The sequence below is a fragment of the Chanodichthys erythropterus genome, chromosome 16 (genome assembly GCF_024489055.1).
Source record: "Chanodichthys erythropterus isolate Z2021 chromosome 16, ASM2448905v1, whole genome shotgun sequence".
Taxonomy (NCBI): Eukaryota; Metazoa; Chordata; class Actinopteri; order Cypriniformes; family Xenocyprididae; genus Chanodichthys; species Chanodichthys erythropterus.
In genome coordinates this window covers 32,237,396-32,257,003 of record NC_090236.1, presented here as the reverse complement: position 1 = coordinate 32,257,003, position 19,608 = coordinate 32,237,396, and the positions used below count along the sequence as shown (strand labels likewise).

General features: G+C 36.6%; 2 protein-coding genes across 8 annotated transcripts in view; both read left to right on the top strand.

Annotated features, from left to right (window-relative positions):
* The first annotated feature begins 279 nt into the window (after positions 1 to 279).
* Positions 280 to 14,974, top strand: ubtfl (upstream binding transcription factor, like). 5 transcript variants are annotated; one of them, XM_067363060.1, is made up of 20 exons: positions 280 to 1,375; positions 5,188 to 5,294; positions 5,434 to 5,615; positions 5,822 to 5,905; positions 6,022 to 6,177; positions 7,315 to 7,379; positions 7,482 to 7,602; positions 7,769 to 7,879; positions 7,955 to 8,109; positions 8,318 to 8,459; positions 9,808 to 9,849; positions 9,972 to 10,085; positions 10,198 to 10,353; positions 10,554 to 10,682; positions 11,205 to 11,290; positions 12,357 to 12,546; positions 13,109 to 13,156; positions 13,574 to 13,705; positions 13,901 to 14,014; positions 14,097 to 14,974. In XM_067363060.1, the coding sequence occupies exons 2-20, from the start codon at positions 5,237 to 5,239 to the stop codon at positions 14,190 to 14,192; spliced, it is 2,181 nt and encodes a 726-aa protein (XP_067219161.1). In that variant the 5' UTR covers positions 280 to 1,375; positions 5,188 to 5,236; the 3' UTR covers positions 14,193 to 14,974. The 5 variants fall into 5 exon arrangements, with proteins under 5 accessions (XP_067219161.1, XP_067219162.1, XP_067219160.1 ...); XM_067363061.1 differs by having other exon boundaries at positions 282 to 1,375; positions 10,554 to 10,664; positions 13,898 to 14,014; positions 14,097 to 14,971; XM_067363059.1 differs by having other exon boundaries at positions 282 to 1,375; positions 13,898 to 14,014; positions 14,097 to 14,971.
* A 909-nt stretch (positions 14,975 to 15,883) lies between these two features.
* Positions 15,884 to 19,608, top strand: part of asap1a (ArfGAP with SH3 domain, ankyrin repeat and PH domain 1a) — a 66,416-nt gene continuing 62,691 nt past the window's right edge. For 2 of the 3 annotated variants that reach the window (XM_067362561.1, XM_067362558.1), the window contains exons 1-2: positions 15,884 to 16,886; positions 19,394 to 19,520. In XM_067362561.1, coding sequence (XP_067218662.1) covers positions 16,828 to 16,886; positions 19,394 to 19,520 — 186 coding nt within the window. In that variant the 5' untranslated portion in view covers positions 15,884 to 16,827. The remainder of the gene's footprint in view (positions 16,887 to 19,393; positions 19,521 to 19,608) is intronic. The other variant, XM_067362560.1, reaches the window with a different exon arrangement.

Here is a 19,608-nt window from a genome sequence, read left to right as displayed (position 1 = left end):
CACTAAATAAGTCGTTATTTTGTTTTTTTTTGCGCACCAAAAATATTCTCGATGCTTTATAATATTAATATTGAACTGATTTAAATATGTTTTTAGTACATTAATGGATCTTGAGAGAGGAAACGTCATTGCTTCCTATGGAGGCCTCACTGAGCCATCGGATTTCAACAAAAATATCTTAATTTGTTTTCCAAAGATTAACGAAGGACTTACAGGTGTGGAACAACATGAGGGTAAGTAATTAATGGCAATATTTTCATTTTTGGGTGAACTAACCTTTTAATATCCCTGGTTTCCATGACTGTGGGTATCCTGAGAAAATCTAGAAATGACCACATACTCTTGATCATTCACTGTTTATGTTCAATACATATCACACTGACATGTGCCAAAATGCTGCATAAATAATACTAATCACAGTAATCAATGATGGACTTGTTTTCTTGGTCACTCCAGTGATCTGTGTGAAGCATCTCTCTCAGGCCCGGTCAAACTAAGGGGGTTGAGTCAGTCACAGCTGTCTCCTCCTTTCCTCGTGCCATTGGTCAGTTCCACATAAAGAAATCTCGTGACGATTGTGTACAATCAGAGAGCATGAGAGAGCGAGATACAGTCAATGGCACTTTTACTAAAGCTGAGGGGAATCGGTGCCTCTGTGACAGTCATTCAAACGATGGGAACTATAAGCACAAGCAGCCAACAGTCTACATCGTCCCTGCCAACACATCAGTCTAACGTCAAATTGGAGATAAACTCAACACACTAATTACAACCGAGTGTTTTTGGGTTGCAGAGGCGAGATTTCTTGAGCGCGGAGGCCGCGTGAGTCTCCCCGGCTACAGAATGGATGTGGGCACCCAAACTAATCGGTTTAGCTCTTGAAGAAGTTGCAGGGTTGGCATTGAGTCCTGCTCTTTTACAGTAGATATTTTTGTCCTGTTAAATGGCCAGCCATAAAAAGAACGCTAATTTAGCAATTGTGAACTAATATTAACGTAGTTTATTACTGTCACGGAAAATCACTACTTTGGTTTAAGCGAGTTTAAAGCTTAAGAAAGAAGCGCTTTAAAATGTTGAAAAACACATAAAAATGTAATTAATATCATTTAGAAATGTATCATAACGTTAAAAATAAATATTATTTTTAAGTTTTAGCCTCCGCCTTTTTTTTCCTCGCATGTTTTCCCTCGGAGTTCCTCCCCCTGCGGCGCTGGGCGGAGTTTCATACCGAACCAGACGCTCCTTTTGTCGGATTCGTTTCGACCTGACTCCCCGGGGTTTACGGCTAAAAAACAGATACTTAAATACAATAAAACCGTTTAACACGAACACATCGTTAATCCATAAGCACATCCGTGACGGAATAGTGAAAAAGGTAAGTGATTTGATAGTTTTTGAGCCCGTTTTGAACGATTTTCAATTTGCTCGTCCCCGAGTCTTTGTAACATTCATGGCGGCTCTGCAGTGAGGGCTCTGGGGCGAGAGAAGGCACAAGCGCCCGCTCATACCTCTATTTATAATTCCGATTCACCGAAACATTGTATCATTCAACTGATTTTTAATATGTGACCAGAATTAAACATTTAAGTATTTTATTCATGACAAAATGTATTTTATAGTGAAATAATGCATTTTATGATACTGTCACAATCCCTGCAAAAAACAAAATCTGCATGTATCTACATCTGAATTTTCAGCAAGGATGTAACTGATATGCGTATATAAAGACATCGATCCGCATTTTTAATCGGCGTAAGCGATATTCGTCGTACTTTCGCCAGTAGCTCTCTCGCTAGCTGAGGCATTCGTGCCAGCGGAAGCTGCGTGGTGACTCCTGCCGGAATAAAGACGCCATTACCGGGGATGCAAACAGACTAACGGTCGGTGGACTACAGGAAACGCATTTTAGACTCATTTATTTAATCAGTTATCGAGGTCTTCACACGAATTATTAAAGTAAATAGGCGTACAATTTATTATCGACCGTAGTTTTAATAAAACTCAAATGCATTTTTGGATAGTTTACTTTGTTACACTTTATGTCAGAAGTGATTAGTGCAATTCTTCTTGAACATAACACGGATAAAATGTTTTAATGTTGACAGAAAGAATCGAACAATGCAGAAAAAAAGAAAAAAATCGTGTTTTTAGCTTTTTTGGCTCAGTTGACCTTGCGCGCGGGCGGGGATGACACTAACCGGGAAACCGGCGCCTCGTGCGGGCGCGCAGCGATGCCACAGCTCGAGAGGGACGCGGGCACGTGCGAGATGCATCAGTGACACTTCTCGGTGATGTTGCGGGCTAAACGACATAGCATAACATAAAGTAAGTATTGCGATACTGGTTAAGTATTTAAAGTATACATGCGAGCAAATTTCTTCGAATGCCAGTGTATAACAGTGGACTTAAAGTTTGTTTGTTGTTACTGAAGTTGAAATAATCACGAATTAGAGTATATATAAAAGCAGTTAAACATTTAAATAGGCGCGGAAGCAAACCCTATATGTGTTGAATCGTATGTCACATCTCTCACGGATCAGAAAATAAAATGTCCGTAATGTATTTACGCACAGTGAAGTACTCGCCTATGAATGTGCTGAACTGGCAGCATGTAAACAGTGGGCGCTCGCGGAGAACCGGAGGAGAGACCGACACTTCCGCAGACACTGATGCGCTCGAGCAAGGGTCGCGTTCGTCCTCGCGTCTCGCTGGTCGCGGTTACATAATCCAAAAAGGAAAGTCTTTCCTGCCATTTCTTGCCAAGATGACCCCCGACACCATGTACGTGCGTTTCTCGCGCATCCTCAAATCATGGCTCGAATCGGGCAGGAAACCCGGATAGTTGTCGGTTCTTCCTGGATGTTTTACTTAGCCGGTCGCTCTAGGTGAATCAAGATGAAAATCACGGCTTGATCACGCAAAAGCGTTGGAAATGTAGAATCATAGCATCCTGTCATGGTTTCTCGCCGCTCGCCGCCGCTGGTGCGCTGGTATGGCCACGGCGTAATGACGCGCCCGTGTCGAGGTGGTCCAGAGGCGGGGCATGGGCACATGTTCCTCTGGGTGGCAGTGATGACATCCAATGCATTTCATTAATCGTACCACATTCACAAAATAATAAAAAATAATAATAAAATCGAACCATTTGTTTAATACATTAATTATAAATCATCATTCATTACATTTTATGTTGTCATTGTTAACCAAAACAATTAAAAATCGTTTTCGGTATATAAATTATAGACCTAAAAAACATGCAATTTCTAAAACTACTAAATTAACGCTATGTAGATACAAATAACTAATACATTCAAATGCACATACTAAAACTGAAAGTATAAAAATAAAAGCTACTTTAAATTTTAACAAACACTATAATACTATGGAAACAATACTAAAGTTACACTGCACTTTTTCCTTATTTACAGGTCTTTAATTTATGATATGAGTTTATGATAACTAATTTTGCTTATTGCCATTATGGCAAGCTTTTTTTTTTTTTTACATTTATTCCTTAAAACTAACTAGCCTCTGTTTTTGATAGTTCACCAAAAAATGAAAATTTCATCATTATTCACTCACCCTCAAGTTGTTCCAAACCTATGTGAATTTTTTTGTTCTGCTGAACAGAAAGGAAGATATTCGGAAGAATGTTTATAACCAAGCAAATCCCACCCCCGAATTGACTACCATAGTATGTATTTTCCTACTATGGTAGTCAATAGTGGGCAAGATCTGCTTGGTTACAAACATTTTTCTGAATATCTCACTTTGTGTTCAGCAGAACAAAGAAATTCACATAGGTTTGGAACAACTTGAGGGTGAGTAAATGATGACAAAATTTTCATTTTTGTGTGAACTATCCCTTTAATTGCTGTAAATACAGTGGTGACTAGTATCATTTTCAATCTCACAAGAACCTAGTGTTTATGCACTTACTCCAGTTGTGACTAGTATCTATTCAATTAGTCATTGGCGTTACTTCTTTGTTATTATTCACTCAATGACAAGTAACTAATCCATTGTTACTGATAACATATTACACATTTTACTTTTGAATTATATCAGGATATTATATGGGGTACAGATATCAGCTATTCTCTTCTGACTAGTATTTATATATTATAATTGACTATTAATTTGGTTCTAGTGCTTATTCTTTAGTTACTTATGTGTAACAGTTCAAATAGTTATCAGTATTAATATATAGTTTTCCTAACATTAACTGAATAGACACTGGCACCTGTTTATTTGATGCTATTAATGTGTTTTAGTAACATTTATAATCTTACAAGCAAGATTTTTAATTAAACAAATTTTTACTAGTTAATACAATATGAAAAGTTAAAAGCAGTTGTTACTAACAAGAAAGAAAATGCTATTAGTAACAGTCCAAAGTATATATACTAATATATAAAAAAATGTGCTATATAATAATATACAATATAATAATATGTTATAAATAACTTTATTAAATATTGCGATAGCGACTGGTAGCAGAGAATAAGCACTATTAATATCCAATGAATGTCACTATTAAGGGGTTAGTTCAGCCAAAAATGATAATTCTGTCATTAATTACTTAATAACCCTCATGTCGTTCCACACCCGTAAGAGTTTTGTTCATCTTCTGAACACAAATTAAGATATTTTTGATAAAATCCAATGGGCTCAGCGAGGCCTTTATTGACAGCAAGTTAATTAACACTTTCAAATGCCCAGACAGCGACTAAAGACGTATTATAAACAGTTCATGTGACTACAGTTGTTCAACCTTTATGTTATGAAGCGACAAGAATACTTTTTTGTGCACCAACAAAACAAAATAATGACTTTATTCAACAATATCTAGTGAGGGTGATTCGTGAAGCTTTGAAGCTTTATGAATCTTTTGTTTCGAATCAGTGGTTCGGATCATGTATCAAACTGCCAACGTCATGTGAGGGGGGTGGGGTGTGATCGTTTACTGAAATCAGCCATCGGATTTCATCAAAAATATTTTAATTTGTTTTATGGCTGTGGTATGACATGAGGGTGAGTAATTAGTGACAGAATTTTAATTTTTGGGTGAACTAACACTTTAAATTATTAGTAATTAAATAAGTGTTAGTTTAAATAAAGAAAAATGTTGAAGAGGTTTGCCATATTCACATCCTAACTTTGAATTGTCTTGCTCTCTCTATGCAGCCACTTGGCCAGTGAAGTGTCAAGGTGGAGCTTGGTGAATTCTGTCATCATGAATGGCAGCACCAGTGTGTCTGGCACACAGACAGGACGAATCAAAATTGAGACAAGTACGCTCACATGCTGTCAATAAAGGACATAAACACACAGACACACAACAATTACACTGTCTTTGTCAGCATTGAAAAACAGCCTTTGGTTTTGGCCATTCAACATGCTCAGTGCTTTGGTGTGCACTGTTTTTGTTAGATGCAGATACATGGAGCAAAGAGGACTGTCTGACACTGCTGGAGAGGATACGCAGTCTGCTACCTGATGGAGACACAATGAAGTATAAAACCACAGAGTCTCATTTTGACTGGGAGAAGGTGGGGTTTGGGGGTTTCACGGGAGACATGTGTAAGCAGAAATGGCAGAAAGTTTCCACAGAGGTGAGCCAAATTCCAGTGAGCTAAAGCAACAATGTGCCTGTTTTCCAAATAACACTGATAGGCGTTTATGTGAAAGACTTTCTGTTTAGATTGTCCATGTGAAGTTTATTTTACTTTGAACTTTGCTGGCACGGTAATAATCAGAACATTAAAATGATTATTTGTCTTGAATCAAATGGAGTTGTATAATAATTTTCCCACCCTAGGTGCGTAAATACAGAACGATGACAGAGCTCATTGTGGATGCTATTGAATATGTGAAGAACCCTTACAAGGGGAAAAAATTGAAGGTGAGAATGCTAATATATCAATAGTTCTTTATCTCTTTTATCCTACTTAAATTTCACGATTTACCCTGATGTGTTGTCAACTAATAGAGTGTGTTTATGCATTTAACTCCGTTTAGACACATCCAGACTTCCCAAAGAAACCCCTCACTCCCTACTTTCGCTTCTTTATGGAGAAGCGAGCCAAGTATGCAAAAATCCACCCTGAGATGAGCAACTTGGATCTCACCAAGATTCTGTCCAAAAAGTACAAAGAGCTTCCTGAAAAGAAAAAGGTTAGTTTTTGTGGGTAGTTGACATTAAATACTTTGGGAAGTTTACTTGTCCTTCAGTGTGACATGCTATACTTGAAACTTTTAACTATTTTTTTTTTTTTTTGAAGACTGTATTTTGTTTTGGTAATTGCAACAAAGATGAACTGTATTAAAATATAAATATATTAGATGAATGAATTAAACTTAAAAAAAATAGAAATACTGTTTGTAGTGAACAAGTTTGAAGAACTAAAATTAACATTTTTTTAGATAAAAAAAAAATTATATTATTTTTATAAATAATACTAAAATAACATTTTTATAATTTTACATCAATTGAGAATATTTTTACTTAAGATGTCGTTCCACAACCGTAAGACCTTCGTTCATCTTTGGAACACAAATTAAGATATTTTTGATGAAATCCGATGGATTGACAGCAAGACAATTTACACTTTCAAATGCCCAGAAAGCTACTAAAGACGTATTTAAAACAGTTCATGTGACTCTAGTGATTCAACCTTAATGTTATGAAGCGACGAGAATACTTTTTGTGCACCAAAAAAAAATATATAAAAAATAACGACTTTATTCAACAATATCTAGTGATGGGCGATTTCAAAACACTGCTTCATGAAGCTTCAAAGCTTTACGAATCTTTTGTTTCGAATCAGTGGTTCAGAGCATGTATCAAACTGCCAAAGTCATTGAAAATTCAAAACGTTTCAAAACACTTATGATCTAACGAAACCTCATTTACTGAAATCATGTGACTTTGGCAGTTTAATTTTATCAAAAATATCTTAATTTGTGTTCCGAAGATGAACAAAAGTCTTACGGGTGTGGAACGACATGAGTAATTATTGACAGAATTTTCTTTTTTGGGTGAATTAACCCTTTAATACTAGTGAAAAATGTAACTGAAATGATAACATAATGGTAATATATACTTTATTTTGTACATTCCCATACATTTTAACCTAAATTGTTGATGTTCATTAAAAAATTGCAGTGCTGCTTTGGTATTTACAGTATGTGAAGTGCTGGTATTTGTAGAATTTCATTCTTGTTTCTCATTGTTTTTCTCAAAGTTCTTGTAAATATTACTTCTGAAGGTCATTTGTTTTGCTTTTAAATTTGCACTGTTACTTTTGTCAGCTCAAGTACATTCAAGAGTTCCAGAGAGAGAAAGAGTCTTTTGAGAAGAACATGGCACGATTCAAGTTAGTGTCCACACAAATCCTCCACACAAAAGTACCTTACACAAGCATGTCAGTTTTTTTTTTTTTACTGGTGATTCAGTGAGGCACTTCCATTGTTTTTAGGGAGGACCACCCAGATTTAATAGAGGAGAGAAAGAAGTCAGATCACCCAGAGAAGCCCAAGACCCCTCAGCAGTTATGGTACAACCATGAGAAGAAGACCTACATGAAAGTTCACCCAGAGGTAACAGAATTTGGCAGGGGAAAAGACCCTAGTGGTCATATAGTCTTGGTAAAGCAACTCAAGTACTAACTGAGTTACTAAATCAAAGTCCATTTGAGTGCATTTCATCATATTCAACTGTTTATGGATGGACCTACACTCACTTTTCCATATTTGATTCTTGCAGGTAAGCCAGAAGGAGCTGAAGGAAGCATTACGCAGACAGTGGTCCCAGTTACCTGACAAAAAAAGGCTGAAATGGATCAGCAAAGCTCTAGAGCTGCAGAAACACTATGAGGTATGTCTTTGTGTTCTCACTGAGGCTAGGATGATGAAGTCTTTCTTGATTAGAGGGATAAAGTAAATTGTCAAGTTTGTGAAATACTACTTCCTCATACAGGACAGCATGAGAGTGTACTTTGAAGCTCATCCAGATGCAAACTCTGAGGAGCATGTCAAGTCTGTTTTGACCAAGGCTGAACGACAGCTCAAGGACAAGTTTGATGGCCGGCCAACCAAACCACCTCCGTATGTATTAAACCACTTTGTAACATTTGGTTTTCTCAGGAATCTCTTAATTTAGTTGTTTTGCATGGCTTATGCAGACTTATCTAACCAAGATATGCTGCTTTTGTTGTTGGGCGTTTTGAAATCAACTAGTGGTTCTTGTCTATATATTTGCAGTATTTCATATATATGCAGTTTTTAAGTCTATTTGTATGGATATCTTCTGCAGAAATGGCTATTCTCTGTACTGTGCTGAACTAATGGTAAACATGAAGGATGTGCCAAGCACGGAGCGAATGGTGCTATGCAGTAAGCAGTGGAAGATGATGACCCAGAAAGAGAAGGACATGTTCCAGAAACGATGCGAACAGGTCTCAATTGTACCCATCCCCAACCCATCCACTCTCAATTGTTTAAACCCAAAAAAAAGAAGAAAATATTAAAGTCAATAATTTTATCCCTTAAAACTCATCTTTGATAACCAAAATGACACATTCAAACGTTTTTTCCTGTGAAAAAAAATTCTTCATGCCTTAAAATAGCTTGAATGTAACTCCAATGCATCTAGTATATGGGTCAATGACGTGAAGCATATTTTTTTTTTGTCCAACAGCTTTAATAGTAATAAAAATAAAAAAGGTTATGACATCCAAAGTATGTAAGGTAGTACAACTAGATCTCTTTTATTGAATCCAAAAGGTTTTAATTATATTTTGCTACATATACATAAAAGTTTTTGAAGTGTCAAAAGGTCATTCGGTTTAACCGTCCAAAGGCCAATACAGCCATTTCATTAGTGATTAAAATATCTTAAAATGTAATAAATGTATATATTATTTATAGTGGCATGATTTTATTTTTATCGTATATCAACATAGTGCAAAATTATATTAAAACTATGTGTAGAAGTCATTGCTTTATGAGAAAATGTCCAAAAAAAATGAATTTCATTGGTGTCATTCGGAGTAACCAATATAAAGGGACCATTTTGGATCAAGTCATGCGGTCAATATCATGTGACAGGATGTGACATTATTCAGACATCTGCAAAGGACCACATGGTCATGAAGCAAAGTAACTAACCCCTTTTTTAACTATTTTAATAATTCACAAAACTTGCTCATACTCATGTCCCGAAACTTTATTTGATCAAAAATACAACAGTAATATTGTTAAAAATTACAATTTAAAAGAACTGTTTTCTATTTTAATATATTGTAAAGTGTAATTTATTGCTGTGATGGCAAATCTGAATTTGTCAGCATCATTACTCCAGTCTTTAGTGTCACATGACCCTTCAGAAATCACTCTAATATGCTGATTGGTTGCTCAAGAAGCATTTCTTTTTCATTTTGTGCTGCTTAATATTTTTGTGGAAACAGTGATATAATTTTTTCAGGATTGTTTGATGAGCAGAAAGCATATATTTGAAATATAAATCGTTTGTAACATTATACATTTCTTTTCTTTTAATATATCCTTGTTGAATAAAAGTACTATTTCTTAAAAAAGAATCTGAAAACTGAAAATTAACACACAAAAAAAGACATAACTGTCAATAGATTGACAAAGGGGGAAGCTAAACATTTCAGTTAACTGGCAAAGCAGGCATGGTTAATAAGAATAATAATAAATATCTGATTATTATAACAATTCTTGATAACACAGTTGTTACATTAACACTGGCTTAACTAAATATGTTTATCAATGTCTCATCAGAAAAAGAAACAGTATGAGATTGACCTTCAGAGGTTTATTGAGGTGAGTACAAGGCACCACAAATTCATACTCTTAAAACAGATACTGTTGAATTCTTGATTGTGCCTTTTAAAGGGAGGCTCTGCTTATTTTGACACTTTGTCTCAAACGCCGTCTCTCTGCAGAGTCTCCCAGATGAGGAGAGGGAGCGTGTGATGGGAGAGGAGAAGATGGGAGGCACCAAGCTGAGCATAGCGGGTGCAGGCAGCCCCCTGAGGGCCAAATCCCCATCTGCGAAGGTGGGCATGTGCAAGATGTCCTTGTTTATATACATGCATGGCATGCTGTTATGCTCTTGTGGTATGCTGTCTGAATCAGAATGAGAAGTGGCTTCTTCTTGTTGTGCCGTAGGAACGGTGTCGTGACCCTGAGCTGGATCAATGGGGGCATGGGCTTTCAAAAGAGAAACGAGATGGTAAGAAGAAAACGCGGCTTCCCGAAACGCCGAAGACTCCAGAGGAGATGTGGCAGCAGAGCGTGATAGGGGACTATCTGGCTAAATACAGAGTAAGAGCAACATAAATGATTTTAACCACAAAAAGTTGTACTAAAAAATTCTGCTTCACCCACAGTAAAATCTCATTGGTCTAAAACCACACTTCACATATTAAGCATATCTGTACTGATTGGCTTGCTTTGCACAGCTTTTCCCAAGTACTTTGGCAACCACAACACTTTTTTTAAACTTAAACTGTTGCTCTTCACAGAATGACCGGAAGAAAGCGCAGAATGCAATGGATGCTGCTTGGAAGGCCATGGAAAAGAAGGAGAAGATTCCTTGGATCAAGAAGGCTGCAGAGGACCAGAAGCGATACGAGGTTCAGTACCGGACCGTGGTCAGTGACCAGACGTTTTGACCACTGTCTTCTCACCTGTGCTGAAGAAATGTCAAAATGTTGGTCACCCCTAACATTCCTCCTCCCTAGAATAGAGGTGGAGGGGTCTGCAATGGATGCACTTGTATCTCAGTGTGTATAGGTTTAGTTTGTGCTGTTTCCAGCTGAATTTGGTGGAACTCGTACTTTTGTTTGATGAGCGTGATTTGACATCATTGCAGTGTTGTGTTGTTTAAATGTCTTCATTTCAGTGTTCTGTTACTTATTCTTGCATATTCTCATGAATCTGGCATCTTGATGTGTGTTAACTTTAGTCTATATATATATATATATATATGTGTGTATATATATATGTGTATGTATATATATGTATATATGTATATGTATGTATAAGTAGTGGTTTATCAGCCTGCTCATCTGTTTTCATGAACATTTCAACATAGACTTGTCTTATGTCTTGTCTTTAGGATCAATAGAAAAAGTGTCTTTGCTCATATTTCTTCCTGTTTTTTTATTCTGCAGAGAGAACTGTTAGAGATGAGGACAGTTCTGTCAGGTCAGGGACAAAGAAAACCAAAATTTGATGGCGAGCCTAAAAAGCCTCCGGTGTAAGTGTCACATTTTTAGCTTGTTGTTTCCAGAGAGACTTTCCTTCTTGTAAAAATTTTTTTTTTATTACACTTTATTTTAAGGTGTCCTTGTTACAGTGTAATTCTACATTAACCTACTGAGTAATATTAATCAACAACATGTTCTTTTTTATGGTTTTTGGTTGGTTTGGTTGCATGTTATTAAAGGGTTATTTCGCCTAAAAATTTAAATTCTGTCCTTAATTACTCACCCTCATGTCGTTCCAAACCTGTAAGACTTTCATTCATCTTCGGAACACAAATGAAGATCTTTTTGATGAAATCTGAGAGCTTTCTGTCCCTCCATAGACAGTGACTACGTGACTACCATTTTGACGCTTCAAAAAGTTTATAAAGAGATCATAAAACTAATCCATATGAATTGAGTGGTTTAGATGAAATTTTCTGAAGAGATATGATCACTTTATATGATGAACAGATTGAATTTAGGCTTTTATTCACATATAAACATTGATCAGCGAACATAAACAGAAGCTCATCTGAAACTGCTTCACAAGTGAGAGCAAACCCTTTGCGGAAGCTCATACGTGCTGCGTAACACATGAGAATGAACCTCATTGGTTCTCACACGTCAAGCAAACATGCTCGACCTCCCGTTTACAACAACTGATGTGTGAGATGAGGAATGTTTATATGTGAATAAAAGCCTAAATTCAATCTGTTCATCATATAAAGTGATCGTGTCTCTTCAGAAAATTTGGACTAAATCGCTCAATTCATATGGATCAGTTTTATGATCTCCTTATAAACTTTTTGAAGTATCAAAGTGGTAGTTGCGTAGACTGTCAATTGAGGGTCAGAAATCTCTCAGATTTCATCAAAAAGATCTTCATTTGTGTTCCAAAGATGAACAAAAGTCTTAAGGGTTTGGAACGACATGAGGGTGAGTAATTTATGACAGAATTTTCATTTTTGGGTGAACTAATTTTACTGGTATTATTATAGTAAGTACATGTAACATATGTAACAAGGACACTGTGAAATAAAGTGTTACCAAAACTTTTCTTCTTCTTTCTGACCTCAGGAGCGGATATCAAATGTTCTCACAGGAACTTTTAACTAACGGTGAGCTGAATCACTTCAGCCTGAAGGAGCGCATGGTTGAGATCGGCAAGAGATGGCACAAGCTTAGCCAGAGCCAGAAGGACAAATATAAAAAACAGGTGGAGGAACAACAGCTAGAGTACAAAGCTGAGCTTGATGCTTGGGTAAAGGTAAGAAGTTTGTTGAATCATCCAGTTCTGCAAATCAAATACACTAATTTATTGTCCTATATATTAAGTAGTTCAGAAATACATTAAAAATACAATTCATTTGTACAATCACTTAAATGCACATCTTCTATAATGAAAAAATGAAATTATTGAGAAGAATTTTATTTTGAAATGCATTATTTTATTAATATTATTAAAAGAAAATGAAATGATTGAAAAGAAAACCTTAAGTAGTTTCCGTCTGTTATTATTATTCTATTTTTTATATTTTAACAAAAACTTAACTACTTTTTAATTTTTGAAAAACAAAGCTAATTTTTCAGGTAACGTAGTGTGAATCTGCAAAAAACATAAATGATATTTATGAATAACTATAAATACTATTCATAGAAATACAAAGTTAATTGATTTGGCACATGTGTTTTAAACCACATTTTTTTAAAAAGATTTTCCATTTCTTTAACATTTCTTTTGTGTGTCTTTTAACTTATTACAAAAATAAATGTGTGAGTTTGGAGATTTATAGTAACATTTTTCCCTCTCTTTTTTGCTTTTTTCCAAGTCACTATCCCCTCAGGAGCGTGCGGTTTATAAAGAGTTCTCCACTACGGTAAGTAATTGTGCATTTTTGCAGCTGTAACCTGCTCTTTATAATGCAAAGCTCTGTATATTAGATTTACTTCTCACACAGCGTACATATAGCTGAGATTGTGATTTACTCTTCTCTAGACCGATACCCCCTGCACTGCATGGCAAGATGAGGCACTCTGGTTCATTTTAGTTGATTGCGTTTACTTATAGAGGCTGTTTCTGTCCCTGCCATCACATGTGGCTTTATTATTTCCTTTCTCCCCATTCAGAATCGCATACGTCTCTTGACTCAAACTAACATGACTTGAATGGATGATGTTCTTAGGGCTGTACTGTGGGGCTACTAATCATTGCTTAAGCTTGAACGTGTTTTTTTTTTTTTCCTGTGCTGCTCTGTCCTTGCATCCCCCACCCCGCCCTCTCTCTGCCCTCATAGAAACGGCGAAGCACGACAAAAGCGCGAGGTCCCGGGGCGAAAGTCCGAGTCACCAAGGGGAAGGCGGTAGGTGCCAGAGCCGCGACTGTGGGTCCTGGGGGGGGCAAGCGTTCCATGGCGTACCGGGCCAAGGTAACGCCCGCTCTCTCTGGGCAACTCGCCCACACAGTCTGTGGACTCAGTATGAAGTGTCTTAGGGTGTAACACCATCTTAAAGTCTGCTAATTGATTTGTGCTGATGGTGTGTGTGTGTGTGCACAAGCAAATATATGTATATGCATGTATAGCTGCCTGTTTGAGAGATGTGTGACTCTTGGATTCCAGCAGGACACGTCGGACTCCGATGATGATGATGAAAAAACAGACACCTCAGACTCGGAGGATGAAGATGATGAGTCATCCGGCAGCACTGATAGCGATGATGAAGACGAAGATGACGAGGTTCATTTTTGCTTTTGTTAAATTCTAGAAAATCTGCTGTTATTATTGCTTTTTTGTTCTAACATTGATGCATGATACACAGAATGAAGATGATGATGAGGACGATGAGGACGATGACCGGTCGGACGGCTCCAGCAGCTCATCATCAGAAGATAGTAGTGACTCTGATTCAGACTAACCTGTCCCACCCCCTCTTAGAGGGGGCTGTGCCGGACACGCCCCCCTAGCAACACCCGTCCCGGAAAACAGGGAAGGGGGTTCAGTAGCTGTGAGCTCACAGCATGCAGTAATCTTGCTCCCTATCTTTACAGGGCAAGAGACAAGATGGGGGCCAACAGCTCTCCCCATCACCACGTCCATGCAACAGACTTAAAGTCAATCAGACAACTTTTTTTGTTGTTGTTTTTTCTTTTAACGGAGCTGTGTTACATGTGTGGTTATCGCATCAGTTTTTATTGCCTTTATATAGGTGTGTTATTAAAATCTGTGTTGGCTGTTTTGTTCTTTTTATTTTAACTTGAAAATAATTTGTTCGATTTAAGCCGGTTGAGCTTTTATAAGTTTCAAAAGTATCAGGGTTGCTTGGAGGTGGATGTTAGGGATGAAAGACTTTGAAATGGAGATGAAATCCCCTGTTCTCCTGTTTATATTTGTTTGCCTCAGCTAGCTGCTGGGGCTGTGAGGGCTATACGAGCTGCTCAAGTCTTGTTTAGAACATTCTGTTGCAGATCCTCCATAATAAATGCACTTTTTTCCTCTTGTATTTAATTGTGCATTGTGGGATACATCAAAAAAGTGATATTTATTACAAACTATTTTGCTAGGGGACTTTTAGCAGGTGGATAAGAGTGTGTACCAGTGTGTCAAATGATTAAATCCATTGTTATAAAAACATGACAGATGCGTTTAAGAGCATTTTAGAGCAATGATTTTCAAACTTTACAGATCCAACCCAGAAACCCTCAATATACACTAAAAAAATAACTAAAAAAAAAAAGTACACAGTAAATTACCGTTGAAACAGTAATATACCGTAAAAACTATCCATTCAGTGTAATATTATTTGTAGTTTTCGAGAAAACCTTTAGGATACTTTGTAGAAAATGACAAATATTACCCAGAATGCATTGTTTTTACAGTACTTCTGTATATTAAATACATTCTGGGTAATAGTATTTGTCTTTTTCGAGAAAGTAGCCTACAGGACTCTTTCCTTAAAATAAAAAATTACCCAGAATGCATTGTTTCTGTATATTACAATGCATTCTGTATATTAAAATGCATTCTGGGTAATATTTGTTTTCGAGAAAGTAGCCTACAGGACTCTTCTAAAAATGACATAAAAATGCATTGTTTTTATGGTATATTACTATGTCAGTGTACTTTTTTGGAATTTTTTAGTGTAGAAATGCTAGATTTCATACTTCTCATTTTTAATAATTTAAGTTTATATATATATATATATATATATATATATATATATATATAATATGTATTTATATATATATATATATATATATATATATATATATATTTTACATATTATATATATGTGTTATATATTATATATATGTGTTATATATTATATTATATTATATATATATATATATATATATATATATATATATATATATATATATATATATATATATATATAATAGCACCTTATAAATGTTTCTATAAACATTTATTTATAGAAAAATATATAAAATAGTTAAAAAGCGAATCTTGTCTTTCAATGACCTTCAAGGAGATGGATAATTTGATCTTTTCCTCATTTAAAACATATTTACAAAAAAAACATTTAACTTAAATTGACGTGCAGTTACTGTTGTAGCTGTTTTCCAAATTCGTTGAAAGTAAAAATAATAATAATAATAATTAATTTATATTTTTTTGGGTGTGTGTGTCTGATGACCTTAATATACGTGCAGCAATGATTATTACTTTGAGCGAGTAGCTACCATTGCTGACCCGCATGATGTTTTCTCAGAGAACGAGTTTGTCATTTCTGTCAGTGAGGCTGAATTTAATACTGCATAACGCGTTCGTTTCGCCAGCGGTATCAGATTTCCATTTAAAAGTTAAGCGTTCCCAGTTCCTGCCATTAGTTGTGGTCCTGTGCAGGATTCCCTCCTCCGGCCCCCTCCAGCCCACATGCTTGATTTTCGCTTCCTGTCCAGCAGCTCCAGATGGGGCAGATCAATGCGCGCATTCCAACTCATTGTAACTGTAGCGGCATGTGATTTCAGCCCGTAATGTCCGCGCGCTCGATTGAGCACAATGCAGTGAATATGGTGCCACTTGGAAACACGGAGCTCTACGCACAATCTGCTTTGCAATTACTTTTTAACCTATTGATACGGAGTGAAACCGCAGCTGTCTCGGTAAGTCATAAGGCGTGGCGTTTTTTTCCCTGAGTGGCAAAATTTGTTTTAGATAAATGTGATGTCAGTAGCAAATAGAAACTTCAGGAGAGGCTTGCTATTTTTAGGGATTGTATTTTTCCTTGGAAAGATGAGAATCACACTTAATTATTGACATGTTTACTTCTCTGGAAAATCCAGCTTAAACTGGAGAAGTGTTTTGGAACATTGACTAACTTGTTTCAAAAAACAAACTGACTAGATCAAGATGCTGGTTTTGTTGATGGGCCAAAATTGGTCTAGCTGCTTGGACAAGAAACCAGCTACTAGCTTAAGCTGGATCTTCCAATAGGGAACAGATGTATAGCCTACATGTTATCCTCTCACTGATAATAATGCATTTTTATCGTCTCAACTCGAGGCTGTTCTGTTGAGGTGACTACAGAGATGAGGTCCTCATCCTCACGTTTATCAAGTTTTTCCTCCAGGGATTCTTTATGGAGTCGGTGAGTAGAGAATGCACTCCTCTTTTTTTGTGTGTTATACCACTAAATATTACATCTGCACTTCATATGTGCTTCTATTGAGTTTATTCCTCCAAATTTGCACATCAATCTATAGGCTACTAACACTCCTCAATTTACAGCAGAGAAGTCAAACTTTTTTAATCTTAGTCATAGAACTGCCTGAACTCTTAAAGGTGCAATATGTAAGATATTTGCAGTAAAATATCCAAAAACCTCTAGGCCAGAGTTATATATTTTGTTCACTTGAGTACTTACAAAATCCCAAATGTTTGCAACTATTTGTAAATCGTGAGAAAATTGCAATTTTAACCAAGGCTCCGGGACGTGTGAGGAGTCGCCTGTCAATTGCGTCATACCCGCGTTACCCTCGATTTTATCAATGGAAACAATGGAAACACCAAAGAAGCTTTAATATTTACATGTTTTAATAGGCAATGGAACAACTGTTTTGATATATTTATAGACAGAAAACGAATTATTGTTATATAGCTCAACACGTTTAGTTTTATTGTTTAAATCTATTTATTTTTTTTATTTTTTTTTTGCGAGTACCATGCTGTACCATGCCTCAGAGAAAAACACTATTTTGTCAAGTAGCTAACATAGCATAAACAGATACAGCTTTATTTTTAGTAACACTAATACAGCATTTTCTCCATAATACAATACGTTTTAAAATTAATTGCATGCATTTATCAACACAAGCCATCCAGCATTTAATGATTTTCTAAAATCGATCTATCTTACTGCAGTGTGCAACAGTGTCTCACAGCAGCTGCCGAGCGAACGCACAGAGTAACGTTATAACATCATTTTCAACACTCTCAAATGTATCTAATATGATAAATAGAGCTGCGTTACCTCATACCCATGACTGGAAAAGCGCAAGCAGCGCAGGTGACTGTGTCATAATAAAAGTCCCTCTGTTCGTTCAGCTCCCACAACACTCGGTCCTGTTCTGCTTCATACTACAATAACGTTTATAATCGCATCCATGCACATGATTTGTTCCCGACTTCAACCTCTATTCTTTTCCACCATCCGTTGAGGTGGAGACCACATGTCCCAAGATTCCGTGCTCAAACTTGCCGTCATCAAGCTACGCCTTTGTTTTGAATAGGCCTCTAGCGACCTCTAGCGGACAGAAAATATTACATAGTGCACCTTTAAATGGTTTCATGGCCCCATGAACAGATTGTGGTCCTTTGGATGCCCCTCCTGTCGCAGATGTCCAAATAATGTCTAATAATATCGCTGTTGTGAGAAACTGTGAGATATATACTATGTATAAAAAAGCTTTGTGTCGAAGTTCCTAAAAATTGAGATTTTGAGACAAACCATTTTATATGCGATAGTTACATGCTTGTGCTGTATTATAACATCATAATAAACATATGACTGACTGTCATACAATCTATAACCATATTTAGCTTGACCTTTTATGACTGCTGCTTAAACACTTCTTGCTTCAGTGCATGAAACCATACATTTTGGATGTGTTCAGTAGATATCAGGATTAGGGCATTCAGAAACCGGAACAACCATAATTGAAGGAAATATTCAAAATATCATGCCATTTTAAAGCTAAATTGTGGAATGAGTGCATTTTAAACCAGCATCTTATATCCTATAAGCAGAGCAGCCTGAGTCGTTTAATATAGATGCAAGTGGATAATTTGCTGTATAGACTACATTACATTTATAATCTATGAATGTAATAAAAAGAAATATAACCTAATGCAAACATTTTGGTCCTGAATGTATTTGTTTTTATTAATTTACTAGCCTAATTCATTCACTTTACTACTCATTTATTATTTATTCTTGCGTTTATTGAATTCTTTATTTATTATTATGATTATTTTTTTAAGTATACGAATTAATTTAGTCATTTGATTTATGTATTAATCTTTTATAAAGTAGTAAAAATAAAGCCCTCGCTATTGCCTTGTGACGCATGCGCAGTTTCTCCTCTTGTTTATCCCGTCATCAGTGGTGGGAGGAGATGAGCGTGCGTGCACGCGCTGGTGTCAGGGAGCTCAGACCGTCAGGACGGGGGGGAAAACGGAGGAAAGAGAAAGGGAAAACAGAATGAAACCGCTTCCGAAACCGGAACGACCATAATTGAAGGAAATATTCAAAATATCATACCATTTTAAAGCTAAATTGTGGAATGAGTGCAGCATCTTACATCTTACATTGGGAGAACAAGGAGAGCAGCCTGAGCCGTTTAATGTAGATGCAAGTGGATAATTAAGACAGGGGAAGAGGAAAGACGTGGAAATTACACACAACGACCCTCTCTAGGGACTGGAATTGCATAGTCAGTGAAGAAAAAGGCACTGCCACACATTTGGCTACGTTTCTTTTCGTTTTACGCATTGCCTTGCCATTCAACCTTACCCAAACTGAGACATCGCTCCGTTCTTATGGTGCTATTGTGATTTTTCTCCCCTCCATTTTTATTGGGCGACTGGGTTTGCAAGGATGCCGGATCAGATCTCCGTGTCCGAGTTTCTCTCGGAGACGACGGAGGATTACAATTCCCCCACGACATCAAGCTTCACCACCCGCTTGCAGAGCTGTCGGAACACGGTCAATGTTCTGGAGGAGGTAAGGCCGCTCTGTCACTGTTAAATGAGGGAGGCTCAACTCGCACTATTGTGCAAGACACAAATAACGGTCCCAATCCAATGGAGGA

What these genes read in the sequence shown, in the direction of transcription:
- ubtfl (XM_067363059.1), top strand. Translation starts at nt 5,237, where the DNA reads ATGAATGGCAGCACCAGTGTGTCTGGCACACAGACAGGACGAATCAAA. An exon ending in ACATGAAAGTTCACCCAGAG is followed by an intron (nt 7,603 to 7,768) that starts GTAACAGAATTT and finishes TGATTCTTGCAG; the next exon opens with GTAAGCCAGAAGGAGCTGAA. An exon ending in ATAAAGAGTTCTCCACTACG is followed by an intron (nt 13,157 to 13,573) that starts GTAAGTAATTGT and finishes CTGCCCTCATAG; the next exon opens with AAACGGCGAAGCACGACAAA.